At 40.9% G+C, this 14,395-nt stretch overlaps 1 protein-coding gene across 7 annotated transcripts in view; it reads left to right on the forward strand.

Annotated features, from left to right (window-relative positions):
- NRG1 (neuregulin 1) overlaps positions 1-14,395 on the forward strand; it is a 2,309,699-nt gene that overhangs the window by 325,884 nt on the left and 1,969,420 nt on the right. For all 7 annotated transcript variants that reach the window (XM_069626364.1, XM_069626365.1, XM_069626367.1 and 4 more), the window contains exon 2: positions 7,872-7,937. In XM_069626364.1, coding sequence (XP_069482465.1) covers positions 7,872-7,937 — 66 coding nt within the window. The remainder of the gene's footprint in view (positions 1-7,871; positions 7,938-14,395) is intronic.

A 14,395-nucleotide genomic window follows, 5' to 3' on the forward strand; every position in this document is an offset into this window, starting at 1 on the left:
AGCATTATTGTCTTGACATGAGCTCAAGAGCTGATGCTCAGTTTGGTCAGGCTGTGCTGAAGAACCTTTTTCAGTAAGGGGTATTTCCATCCACCCATAGTTCCTGTTGGGAGTGCTTGGGAATCTCCCGTAAGTATGGAGGAAAGGGGACGGGACGTAGGAGTATAACCAGGTTACTCATCGTAGTGACCACCTTACTCCTAGTCCATAGTCCCCTTTCCTCCATACGCCCGCCGTCCCCTCTAATAAGGTTCCTCTGTTATTGCTAATAGGTCTCTGACCTGGCGATAGAAAAGGACTGATGGGAGATGCACGGGGCGGAGCCAAGGTGGGCGGGGATACGGCCGCGTGCCGGGCCCCGCACAAGAAAGAGAGGAAGGACACATTTTTGAAAAAAAAATGTGGATGCTTTTTGCAAAGTGCTTCGGTCCCGTCCCACAGGACAGAGAGATGTCCCATAAGTATGGAGGAAAGGGGACTATGGACTAGGAGTAAGGTGGTCACTACGGTGAGTAACCTGGTTATTCTGTGTATTGACTCTTCAGTATTTTGTCTACCTGCATTGAATTGATGAGTTGAGGCCTTGTAAGATGCATTGTAAGGTGTTTTGATGGTAATCTGTGCTATGGGTCAATGTGGAAAATCTTAAATTGTATTTTTGTGCTGTTTAATGAATGTCTTTTTCCAAATAAACGTATTGAATGAATGAGAATAGTTGTATTTGTGCTTCTGTCCTTTATGGGTGTACATTCCCACTGGTCTTTCAGTAGATGCCAGACCACATTTGGTAAATTCTGACAACGATGAGTTATTCCTGGATTTAGGTAGAGGAATATCCAGTCCCAAAGTGCTCCCTTAGCTTGGCGCTCATTTGTGGGTTGATGATTTTAGGCATTGCAGCTACATCAAGTACAGCAGTAGAACAGATGAAGTGGCTCACAAGTTGCAATGCGCTACGGATAGGTGCACGATCATCTTCAAAATGGGGTCCTTTAAATGGGGCAGGATGGACTGAGGAGTTACACAAGTTGTTTCATAGATTACTTTCTAAAGTACAGCCATTAATGCTTGACACCTTAATGAGGACCTATTGACATTTTTCAACTTGGGTAGAAACAAATTGCCTTTGTGAAAAAGTGGAACACCGAAGTATCGGCACCATGCAGAAGGTTGACATCTCCATATCAGTGGGGCACCCTCAACCCACAGCAACCCACCAAAATTCATAGGAAAAAATGCACAAAAGGCAGTCCAAATGATATCACAAATTTCAATACAGAGACACCAAAAGACTATTCATAAGTCTAAAGGCCTAAGAAAGTGATGAGTTGCTGTGACCCAAACCAAACCCAGAATTAGAAATTACAAAAAATAAATTACAAAAGGCAGCCCAAACATTTTGTGGTGAGGGTTCTAAAAAAGGCATTTATTGTCAAATGGTTTTGAAACTGTACACTTTGATCATTTAACAAATTGTTTCCAAATATCATTGCTCAGGTATCAGCATATCATCTCTGTGACCAAACCAGGGCCATCAAATCAGGAGGCTAAGCAGTGCTTCAAGCATGCATAAGCTCCAACCCCATGGACAAAAGCAGAACAAAATTAATATAAGTAGTTACGGTTTGAAAGACAGACTTTTCAGAGTTCCATGTGTTAAAATCGCGGCAAAAATGGCCGTGAACACAAAATATCGCGGCAAAGATTCTGTGATTTTGATGCCGCAATCCAGGTAAAGGATGCGGGGGACAACCCTGCAACCTCCGTACCCATTATAACATTTAGCAGGGAGCGGGGAACACCCCCGCAACCCCTGCTCTCCTTAAATGGTGTAACTGGGTACACCTTTAATGCGGCAAACCACAGCATTTTTGTCGTGATTTTTTGTAACAGCAAAATCTTTGCTGCAATTTTATCACTGCATACCCTTTTCAGAGCTTTTAAAAAAATGCTAATTGACATGCACATTGTAGTGTGCTAAAAATGTGGTAAGTTAGATGCTGGTACCCAAACCCATCATGAAAGAAAAGAATAATGATAGCTCAAATTAGTAGACCTGTTTCAATAAAGATGCATTTTAAAAAATAAATCTGTAGCAATTAAAAAGTGAGGGACTACAAATCAGCTTTGAACATCACAGGATTCCACACTTGTGCACTTTGATCCATGGCGGCAGTACCTAAACCTCTGAAGTATCATTGCACAGGGCTGAAACATGTGTATGGGGTTCCTGGTGATACTCTTGTTCAGAGAGGAATTGCCATAGCATTTCGGTGCTGGACTGCCCTTGTGGGCGGACAAAGACTGATATGCAAATGGATATTTCCCATCTGTAAAGGTACAGTGAGCAAAAAGCAATGGCTGCGAACTCTCAATGTGGTTAATAACCACTGAACAGGTTATCATGTCTTGTTCTTTCGAGAGAGGGGCGCCTGCTACCTTTTTTGTATTTTTGAAAGGAACTTGGGGTTGACCACCCTAGGTTACCTGGGGGCAACCAGACGTGGACTCCCTGCTCACTGTGCTTAGAGAGGCTCAGCTTCACCTCACTGATGATGCCCAACAAGGCTGAAACATGTGTATGGGGTTGCTGGTGGTACTCATGTTCAGAGAGGAATTGCCATAGCATTTCGGTGCTGGACTGCCCTTGTGGGCGGGACAAAGACTGATATGCAAATGGATATTTCCCATCTGTGAAGGTACAGTGAGCAAAAAGCAATGGCTGCAAACTCTCAATGTGGTTAATAACCACTGAACAGGTTATCTATCATGCCTTGTTCTTTCGAGAGAGGGGCGCCCGCTACCTTTTTTATGGTGTAAAGCCTTGTACGTGAGGCAGATGGTTTTCAGATCCATTTTTATACGTATGGAGAGCCATTTGCATGATATCCTAGCATTGGAGATGTGCTCTCGCCTGGGAATGTTGAGTGCTACACGAAGAGCGTTGTTTTGAAGTACCTGTAATTTGTCAATTATAGTTTGGTTAGCACCTAGGTACAGACTATTGCAGTAGTCCAGTTTAGACTGTATGAGGGCTCTGGCAAGCGTGAGGCAGCTGTTGGTAGATAGGAAGGGTCTACTGGCCCTAATAAGCTTGCCGGTGTAGGCGGAGGCAGATGTGATCTGTTAGTTTGTTTGGAAAGGTTAGAGTTGGCATCAAGGTAAAAGCCGAGAGTTTTCACACTTTTGGCAATAGGGATGGTGTGACCATCAATAATGATGTTGTTATAGTTGGGATTGAGTATAGAGAGGTTACTGGGAGAGCTCACAAGGAGGAGCTCCGTCTTCTCATCATTCAGGCAGAGGCCATGAGAGGCCATCCATGCTTGAATGATGCAGAATATTTTGTCAATCCGGGTGACATCTATGTGGTAGCTGCCTGTGATGGTGAGGAGTATCTGGGTGTCATCCACATAATTTGTGTAGGTGACACCCAGACTGTCCAATTGGTCAAAAAGTGGCTTTGTAAATATGTTATACAAAGTGGGGGAGACACAGGAGCCTTGTGGGACACCGCATGAAATGGGGATGGGGTCTACTGCAGCTGTAGTAGAGAAGACCCGCATGGTTCTGTTAGCCAGAAATTATTGTATCCATGTGACGGCAGAGGGGGAGAAGTGAGCTGCAGTGGCTAGGTGGTTGCAGAGGCTAGGTGGCTAGGTGGTTGCAGAGGATTCTGTGATCTGCTGAAGGGTCTAAGAGGAGTAGGATCGCGACCTTGCCTTTATCTTTGATTTCATCAATCTGACATTTAAGATCAACAAGGGCAGTTTCTGTTCCGTGTTGAGGTCTAAAGCCAGATTGACTTATTCCTAGCAGTTGGTTGGATTCCAGATATTCTTGAATTTGGAGGTAGGTGACTCTGTCCAGTATTTTTAATAGGAATAGGATTGTGGTGATGGGTCTGTAGTTAGTGGGTATGGTTGGGTCTAGTGATTGCTTTTTCAAGAGTGGGAGGATCCATGATTGTTTTAGGTTGCTGTGGACTGAGTTGTTAATGAATGAGAGGTTGATAAGTTTAGTGATGAAGGGGGAAAGATATCTGGCTGCGTCTTTTATGATCTGGGCGGGACAGCTATCCCCTTTGCAGTTCGAAGGTTTTAAGGAGGTGATGATTTTTTGAACTTCTACCGTAGTTACTTTCTTGAATGTGAAGCCCGATTTGGTATTGATGGGTGTTGGTGAGCCAGGGTTAGTAAACTTGTTGTTGGAAAGTTGTTGGCATTTGTCCTCAATTTTAGTTTGGAGTCCTGTGATTTTGTTGTTAAGGGCGTTTTGGATGCTAGTGCACCAAGGTTTGTCTTTCAGACATGTGTCTGTAGGTGGATTGGGATTTTCTAGTTCTTTTAGAATTTTAAATAATTCTTTAGTGGAGGACCCTGCCTGATCGATCATGACATTATATGCATTTTTTTGGAGCAAATTATATCATTTTTATATAAAGAGGATATATTCGTAAGATTTGATTTATTTTCCGCAGAGGGATTGGTTTTCTATGTGAGTTGTGCCTTAGCTTTCTTTTTTCTGAGTAACTTGAGTTCAGGGGTGTACCACGAGTTTAGGTGAGCTCTTGGTTTATCTTTGCGCAGTTTCAGAGGGGCAATGTTGTCCATTGCCTTGGCCATGGAGTCATTTAATGTGTAAACTAGTAGGTTTAGATCAGCGTTGGCTGGGAGTGTGTTGAGGGTGGGTAGGATCAGAGGTAGTAGGGCCTCAGCGGTAATGTTGCGTTTGTTTCTGGTAGGGCAGGCTGGCGCTGTAGGGCATTTTTTGGGTACTGCATGATTAATGTTAACCTCAAGACGGCTGAGGTAGTGATCCATCCGAGCCAGAGGTTGGGGGTCCTCACAGATTATTTTGCAGTTATAAATCGCTACCCAGTCGATAATTCTACCTTTCTGGTGGGTGGGGAGGACAGTGAGTTGTGCGAAGCCATGTTCTGTTTGGGCATTTGCTAAGGATGCAGCAGGTGTATCATTCGGGTCGCGGTAACCAAGGTTAAAGTCTCAGAGGATAATAATTTGTGCTGAAGGCTTGGAATTTTCAGCAATGAGAGATGTGATGTCTTTTTCAAAGACCCCAGAGGGTTCTGGGGGTCTATATATGAGGTGAAAGGTGATTGTGCTTGTGGGGAAGGTTTGCAGCTTGACTGTAAGTAGCTCGCAGGATGTGAATGACACTGAGGAGGCTGATCTGAAGTCTAGGGAAGATTTTGAGATGATCGCCACACCTCCTCCCCTGGCGTTGGGTCTGTCAGCTCTGAGGATAGAGTATTTGTCAGGGATGGCTAGCGATAAGTGAGGTCTGGATGCTTCATGAAGCAAGGTTTCTGTTAAGGGTAGAAAGTCAAGATCATTGGTTAGAATGATGTTGCCGATTTCAGTAGGGTGGGCAGCAAGGGATCTGACATTAAGTAAAGCTCCTTTTAATGGGAGTAGTGTAGGCTTAGTAGGTGCCTTATACTTCTTGTTGGTTTTGGTGTTAGATTTGGTGGTGGGCCTGCTAGTTGTGATGGGGAGCCTAGTACCAAGTCTGTAATTGCGGGCTGTGACGTTGGGAGTGACTGAGGGGGTCGGTCCAGGCGGCTTGGGTGGGGCAAGAGTCTTGGTGTTTGATTTGGTGTGGTTAGGCTTAGTAGTGGGTGAGGCGGAGCCTGGAACGTTTGGTCTGAGGTGGTTGTAAGTTATGTTAGCGTTGGCTGGGAGGCCAATGTTTGTGGGGGATATGGAAGGCAGGTGGTGGATGGGTGGGAAAGGGGGCAGGTGTGGTAGGAAAGGCGTGGGGCAGCAGATGGGGTAATGTCTTGGGCATCCAAGTTTGGCTAGGCCATCCTTGTAGGCTATGTAACTGTTGCCGCTGCAAGGTATGTTATCCAGCGTGATGCAGAAAGGGAGCATGATAAGAGTGAGCCAGGTGATCATGGTCTGGCTACAGGATATGCAGTGCTGGTGGCTTGAGTAGTAGAGCTAGTTGGAAGAGTGAGACAGGCTGTGGCTTGTAGATAACTGGTTAGATCTGGGTAGGGGCCAGTATGGCCGCACCTGGGTTCGAAATGATACACTTAAGCTGGAGTGCAGTGGGGCAGCATCTGACTTCAGGATAATACCTTTGGCTTAAGAATGTAATGGGGCACCTAGATTCAAAAGTGATACATTTGGCTAAAATTCAGTGGGGCAACACCTAGATTCAGAGTAACACATTAGGCTAAAGTGCAGTGGGGGAACATCTAGATTTAAGATAACACAATAGGCTAAAATGCAATGGGGGAAACCTAGATTCAGAATAGCACATTAGGTTAAAATGCAATGGGGGAATACCTAGATTCAGGATAACACATTAGGCTAACATGCAATGGGGCAATACCTAGGTTCAGGCTAATGCATTTGTCTAGAATGCAGTGGGGCAACATAATGCGAGGTCATTGACATTTCTATTTGTAGAGTGAAATGATGCACATCCAAATCACAGGTTATGCAAAGTGTAGGCGTTGCTAGCATGGCCACACGGTTCAGGAAGGGGTGGTCACAACTGGGCCTATATTAGTTTCTGTCAATCTGTTTATATCTCTATCAATCTGTCTGCCTGTCTGGCTTTGTTTTTCTACCTTTCTGTCTGCTTATTTATACGCCTACCAGTTTGTCTGTCTATCCTTTTTTGTATCTAGCCATATACCTGTCTTCATATGTATTTTTACTTATTTGTGCCTGCCTAGTTGTCTGCATCAAGCGGTTTCTCTATATAACTATTTACCTGTCTACTAATCGGCCTATCTGCTGATGTGTATATCTTTTAAACTATATTTCTTTCTGCCTATCAATATATCTTTCTAATGATGCACTTCTTATTTTTGTGTTAGGCTGAGATGGATGTCAAAGAATGATGCTTTTTAGCTAACACTTATATGCTCAAAAGTACTTGTTCTCAATCCAGACTTACTGCAAATGTTTCTGTTTTTTCTCATTCTCTTTGGAAGTGCTTGCTAGCAGGGCGATGAAATGGATGTTGGAATGTGCTGAAATCAATGAGGCATAGGCGTGTATTTCTATCTGACGTTCATGTCATTAACATACTTTGTTTAACTCTGGACCAATTGCACAGGATAAAAAGATACATTTTTGAAAACCTAACAGGTGAATATGTCCAATTTGGCCGATCCAATCTCTGAAATGTGTGTGTTCTGCACTGGTTGTAGATAAGGGATACAAGTATGACAAAAATCTCAAAAATCGAAGTGACCAATTTTGAGAGATGTATCCCGCTAAGGTGTTCTTTTGTGATTGTTGGAAAAATCAGTGCAAAAAACACCTATTTTTCAGCATCTTATTTTTTGAATATGAAAAAAACATAAAACGTTACATTTGTTGTTTGGATGCGGCTTTTTCATTTGCTTGCAAATTTGGCGAACGTACATGACTGAGGTCAACTGAGGTCTGAGGTCAAAAATTACAGTAGAGAAAAACATTTTCTCACTTTTCTAGTCATGTCTCATGTAACCCTAACTATATTGTCACTACTGCTAACAGAAATATATGTATGTGGACTGTGTGTGTGTGTTTACTGCAAGCACACTTTTGTAACTCATTTAAAGGATTTGCATGAAATAATGAGGTCTGGCATGAAATAATGAGGTCCGGTGGTCCTACACAGTCTGCTTTTGTTGAGGTGAGGCATAATTTATTTTGAGCTAGCTGTATCAGTAAATTGTGTGATGGGAGTTAATAGCATTGCTGGTATTCAGGCAGTAGATGTCCATTTAATGCTGGTTTACTAGCATTTTACCAAAACAGTTAACCAGTGTTGTCACTTATTTTTCATTTAAAAAGTGAGACTACAATTGGGGCTAAATCTTTTGCTTTAACCTTATATCCTAGGCTTTGACACGAGGAAAAATGACGCAACACAACAACTTGCATGCTGCAAAACCTTTTTCAAGTCAAGTAAGTGTATTTGCATTTTCAATTGTTCATCTAGCAAGGTTGCATTGCCACATAACATGCAGTCTACTTGAATGAAAAATGGCGAATTAATGTTTAAATATTCTACCTATGATTTGAATATACATTTGGATAACCAATATTCTAGTAAAGTGGATTGATTGATTCAGTGATACTTTCAGCAACATATCAGGAATGAAAGGTGTGTAAAGTAATATGCCAGTATTGGTGTATTTAGTAGTACTTTTGATATGTTTACAATATATAATTTCTGATTATCTAAGTGTTATGGTTAGCTGCTTTTCCATAGAAGCACACCAGTATTCTAAAGAGGCAATCATTGATTGATGTGATTTGCACAATGGTTGATAAAGCTTGCAATTTGTATGTCAGCAATATATGTGTTAATGGTGAATGCACATTTTTATTACACAATCTGTAGTAATTTTGAACGATACATTTGTGGATAGGTGAGTGATCATTTTTATGCAGTTTGGTGGTTCATGACAGTTTAGATGGTCTAACACAGTCTGATTGTGTTGATGTGAGGCATCATTACTTTTGAGCTAATTATTATGGTAACTTGTGTGATGGGAGCTCGTAGAGTTGTTGTTGTAAAGGAAGCAGATGGGAATGTAAAGTAAATCTACCAGAAGCAACATTAATTTCAATTCACTGAATATTGTTTTTGTCGCCACGTGTTTGTCTTTCTATACCCAACACATGCACTTCAGACCTTCGCTATATCAAGTCCAAACAAAATTCAAGATTTCTGTAAGCATACAATTTGGGCCATGTAACAGAAACTTTTCACTAGTCATGTGCATTTTTCCACTGTTTAGCACTGGGTGGCAAAAGCACACTAGGGCAAAAAACATATTCTTTTAGTAAATGTTTGCACCAGGAGAATGTTTGCCTATTACTAATAAATAACTACAAGAGTGGTGGTTTCCCAGAGGAGATTGCTCACCCTTTGGTTGGTAGCCCCCTTCATAGAAGCCAGCACATGCACCCACAGTCCAGCCTTATAATTTCCACTTTGCCCCAAGGCACAAAGCATATTTTCACCACCAGGAAGAAATTCGTTTTTGTAATGTCTCTCTACCCAGGTTTACTAAATGTGTGTGGAAGAATAAACTATCTGCACAGCTTGACAGTATTTTAATTTCATTCATACATATTAAGAGCCCATTTTTCTTTTAGTTTGCATTTTTTGGAAATGCAGTATTTTCAGTATGTTCCACCTTTTGTGTCTTAAAGTTCCAATCTGGTATTTTCTCCAGCAGATGGTGCATACAAGTGAAGGCAATTCTTTATATTTGAAAAAAAGCACAACAATGAAATCCACTTAACAGTTCTTTGAAGATGTTCAAGATTATTCATTTATATTTTCAATTGTATGCATACGTTATTCAATTTTAGACATTAAGTACAGGAGAGTGTATTATTTATACCTGCTCAATAATACATTTCCTCAAAGGACACAAGCTCCACACCTATTTTACATTTGAATCATGAAAAATATCAGTCTGTTTTGGCTGGACATGCCCTTCTTCAGAACCACAAATCTAAACCGTAAAGAAAATCATGATCAGAAAAACACACACCCACACATACTTTGAAGATCATGTTACACTCAAATGTACCTATTTAAACTAAAGAAAACCAATGATTTCTTAAACGCATTTAGACCACAATGTATCATTACTGAATTTACAATATCAACATCCATATTCATCATTGTCTTTAGCACAAATTATGAGCTCCTAATACTGGAATGTGGTCATTCACATTACTCAGACATATCACCCAAATATTGAAAACTAGTACCCAGCAAGGGACAATGAGCGTATTACAAGCAAGCTCATTGGCTCTCACTGTGTCGTTACCTGCTCGACAAAGCCTTTGTTGGGCTGGTCGCAGCCGTGTCCTGGCGACCATGGAAAGGGAGAATGGACTACCTGTGGTCCCTTCTCTCCATTCCCTGTGGGACATATTTTTAGTTTACTTTTTCCTTTTTTTCAATGGCCGCCATGGAAAGGGAGAAGGGACTACATGTAATCCCTTCTCCCCGTTCTGTAGCAGCCTTTTCCTTTTCTTTTTTAAGTTGCATCTCGCAACTTAAAAAATACACAATGATTACCCGGGCCTACGGGACGGGGTACTTATAGTGATAAGCCCCTCACTGGGGTGGGGGGGCATTACCGCTTCAGGTAATGCCCCGGGGCCTTTGGGGTGGTCATGCGCCCCCAGCAACGGGCTCATTGCTTAAATATTCTAAACTCTGTAGTATATTATTCTTGTTAACCTCTGACAGATACATGGGTTAATTACCTGTTATATCATGCAGATGAAAGGTAAACAATCTCAGCAGTCTAAAATAGACTAAGCACCAAAAGAAACTGCCAGGCACATTGGGCACCATGTGATGTCCTACCTATGGAAGTAAAGCTACCGGATCACATATCCTGCCTTGGCAGTAATGTTTAACTATTGTAAATACTATCTGTCCGTTAATTTTGGAGCAAAGTTATTGCTTACAGGGGGTGTCACATAACAGAATTCCTAAGTTCATATATAACACAAAGTGAAGGCAGTGCTTCCCTTAATTAGTGCATAACGCCAATTTTAAGTAACATTGTAAATGTGTAACGGTTCATACATTGGAGATCTAACACAAACATTAGAAAGAATATACTTGCCATACCAAAGCATATTGGAATAAAGTTATAGTAAAGGGAGGCTGGAAATCACATGTGTGCTGTTTGCTGGGAACAAAACCCATGGTAATTTTGGAATGGTGTAAAAAAGGTTAAGCTGTATCACTATGATATGAATGATAGTAATCAACAGCACGTGTTATAAATCTCATAAAACATGTGCGGTTGTGTAAGATATCAAAACATAACAAATTAGACACATTTAATTCCAATGAAGGACATGACACACTCTGCATGAAATTCAAATGATATAATGTGAAATGTTCAAACGCAACCTATAGTGGGCAAACCTAAATTGTCTATTAAATGAAATAGATACGTTTGTGTTTCTTGTTTAAACCAAACAGATACATGGTGTTTAAATGTCATCCAGAAGGCCTGTCTCTGGAATAAGTAATGTTTGTTCTCTCAATCTCCATGGAATAGTGTGTTTTCTTCCAAACTTTGAAAATGTAGATGCACAATGTGATTCTTTTTGGTGACATTTTGCAATACAGTGGATCTCATGTCTTTAATACCTAATGCTGCATGATACTTGTGCCATCTTATTGTGACTTTGCAATTTGATTGTCCAATATAGTACACGCCAACTTTTGGTTAATGCAATTTAAGCAATAGAATGTACCCTTTTCCAGTATGCAAATGTATTGTTGAGTTGTTTACGGTAATGTGTCATCTTGGATGAGCATATTATTAAAGTGATCACTATACTTGAGAGTAAAGCATGTTTTCTTGTGCAAATGTTTACTGAGTTCATGGGCAGATTTGACAATGTCCCAATGTTTGTCATTTATCTATTTTATAGTGTTCCTTTCTTGGAAGTAAGCCAAATAAGAGTTACATCTTGGGGAAATTGTTTCGTTTGAGGTTTCAGAAATTAATCTTGTGATCTCAATATTGTTGTTTGTATTTACTTTTTGAGTCCATCAGTAGGGGAAAACCTTTCCTCACATTTCTTAATCTCTGTTTGCTCTGTAAAGTGTTTTTTATTTGTGATCATTCACCTGGTTCTAAAACGTTTTCCATATGGAAGATTTTTAATAATACATGGAGCCTTATTGGTGAGATAATGGAGACAATTAATTAGATCACTTCGATACCTGCATATATTGGTTTGGAAAGTTGTAATTTCAGTGTCTACAAAACTATCATTGTTTGACCTAATGCCCGGAGGATAGCTCAGGGACAACACGTTTGTCCTGGAGGCAAGACAATACAGATCAACACAGGTTTGAATCCTTGTCCCGTTCTTATTTATTTATTTATTTGGATTTATTAAGTGCCCAGCGGCCCGGGTGCATCGTGGCGCTGCTTGTTTTTGTGTACATGTGAGTTTGTAGAGTGGAATGTGTAGAAGCTGTTGGCTGGCTTCTCTGGTGTTTGTTTGGGTGATGGGTTTGAGTTTGTCATGAAGGTGAGATGGAGTTTTGAGGTGGATGGCTTTGAATACAATGCAGAGTCCTTTAAAGGCAATTCTCTGAGGTATGGGGAGCCAGTGGAGCTGGGCAACAGCAGGGGTGATATGTGAATGTTTGGGTAGGTGGAGGGTGAGTCTGGATGCTATGTTTTGTATGGCTTGCAATGATGTTGTTGGGGAGTCCAGTGAGGAGAGCATTTCCATAGTCCAGCTTAGAGAGAACCAGTGCTTGGACTGTGGTGCAGAATTCATCAGGATGATGGATATGTCTGATTGTGCATAGACAGTGTAGTTGCAGATTGCATGTGTTAGTGACAGCGGACCTGTGGTGTGTGAAGGAATGGTGCGAGTTGATGGTGAAGCCAGGTGAGGAGAGGGATATGTGTGGGTGGTCCTTGGCGAGTTCTGGATCCATGGGGTGAGGTCCAGTTTGTGCCTTGAGGGGCGTATGAGGAGGTATTCTGTTTTGGAAGGATTGAGTTTGAGAAAGTGGGTGGCCATCCAGTTGGTGATGGTTGAAAGACAGGTTTTGAGTGTGTGGAGTTGTCAAGGGGATGACATTTGGAAGTATATTTGTGTGTCATCTGTGTATTGGTGGAAATGTACGTTGTGTTTGCTAAGGGTCTGTCCAAGGGATTCAACATATAGGTTGAAGAGGAGTGGAGATAGGGAGGAGCCTTGTGGTAAACTAGACCATCCTTCCATAACTGGCTGCTCACAATATATTGTATTTATTTATTCATTTATTTATTTATTAGCATTCATAGAGCGCACAACAGCCCTTAGGCGGTGTCCAGACATTTGGTCGACCTAAAACTGGTCGAATGACATTTGGTCGACGCAATTAGGTCAAAAACCAAATGGTCGAATTTTTTTTTTAATTATATATTTATTTTTCGGGTTTTCGTTTTTTAAAAAATGGGTTTTTAGAAAAAAAGGGGGCTGGGGGGACACCCCCCCCCCCCAAAAAAAAAGGTGAAAATAAAAAAATAAAAAATTCGACCATTTGGTTTTCGTCCAAATTGGTTCGACCATTTGTCTGGTCGACCAATTTTTTTCGACCAAATGTCTGGTAACCCCCTTAGGTATCACCTAGATATTAAAGAGATTATAGATATTACAAAACAAATTGAGCTAGAGACCATTTCATTTTTTTCCATTGAATTAAGAAACAGTGTATTTTGTACTTGGGTCAAAAACGTTTTCATGTGGTCAGCATCATGGCAGAGGCGAATTCCTTCAGCTTTAATGGACAAGAGTTAATCAGAAGCAATCAGTGGACTATCACTGGTTGGCCAAATAAGTGTATCAACCGGTACTGATGGACAAATTACGGGCAGCACCTTAGTCATGCTCAAAAAGAAAACAATTACAACTGAATTACATGGACAGCGTTTGAAACAATATTTTTGAAAGTATGTCTTTATGTATCTTATAATACATAGCACAGCTTAACCCAGATAAGAGAGCACTTTACAAAAGCAAATATAAAGTAAGCATTTTCAAAACAACAAGTGCACAATATAGTAGTTATTAAAAGGATGACATAAATAAAACATTGGAAAAAAACAGATAAAACAAACATGTATACACGGCCCCAAAATTACAACATTTTCCCAGGAATTAAATGGCTAACAATCGAGATAGGACAATTAGCAAAAATGAGTGGTAAGACAAAAACAACAAGCTCTGAAAGCTTTCTGAAAAGCTGGAAAAGCAGGAGGTAAGCACATCTCAAAAGACAGGGCACACCAAGCATAGAGAGCCACTGTTTAGACAGGTATGAGCTGGGGTTGGCGAACTTTGAATAGACTTTGACCCTCCAGAGATGCTAAGTTTTGTTGCAGGATAGATAGGTTGATCTAAAACCACAACTGTATGAATAATGCAGACAGTCTTGAATATTGAACGAAAGGGATTTCCAGCCAATGAAGAGATAATAAAGTGAGAGTATAGTGCTCTAATTTTCTGAAGTCCGTGATCAAACGGGTCACAAAGTGCAAAGCAGACGTCAGGGTTGCTAATGAAGAGGCTGGTGGTAGTCTCCTGAGCACAACAGTACCATCATTCAGAAGAGATAAAAGAAGAGCATTGATGGCAATGTGAAATCTGAATACAGTATAAAAGAATTAATCTTCTGAAAAAGAAACAATGAAAAGCCAGGATTCTGTTAAATGAGATATGGGATTTAAAGTTCAAATTTGAATCAGGAGTGAAGCCAGGAGTGACAGCAGAGGCCACTTCAATAATAGGAAATATACCTAATGTAGACAAGGGAGAAAGTCAATCTTGAAGATGTACAATGGTGAAAGAAGAAGAAACCA

This window comes from Ambystoma mexicanum, chromosome 6p (genome assembly GCF_040938575.1).
Source record: "Ambystoma mexicanum isolate Mex_15411 chromosome 6p, UKY_AmexF1_1, whole genome shotgun sequence".
Taxonomy (NCBI): Eukaryota; Metazoa; Chordata; class Amphibia; order Caudata; family Ambystomatidae; genus Ambystoma; species Ambystoma mexicanum.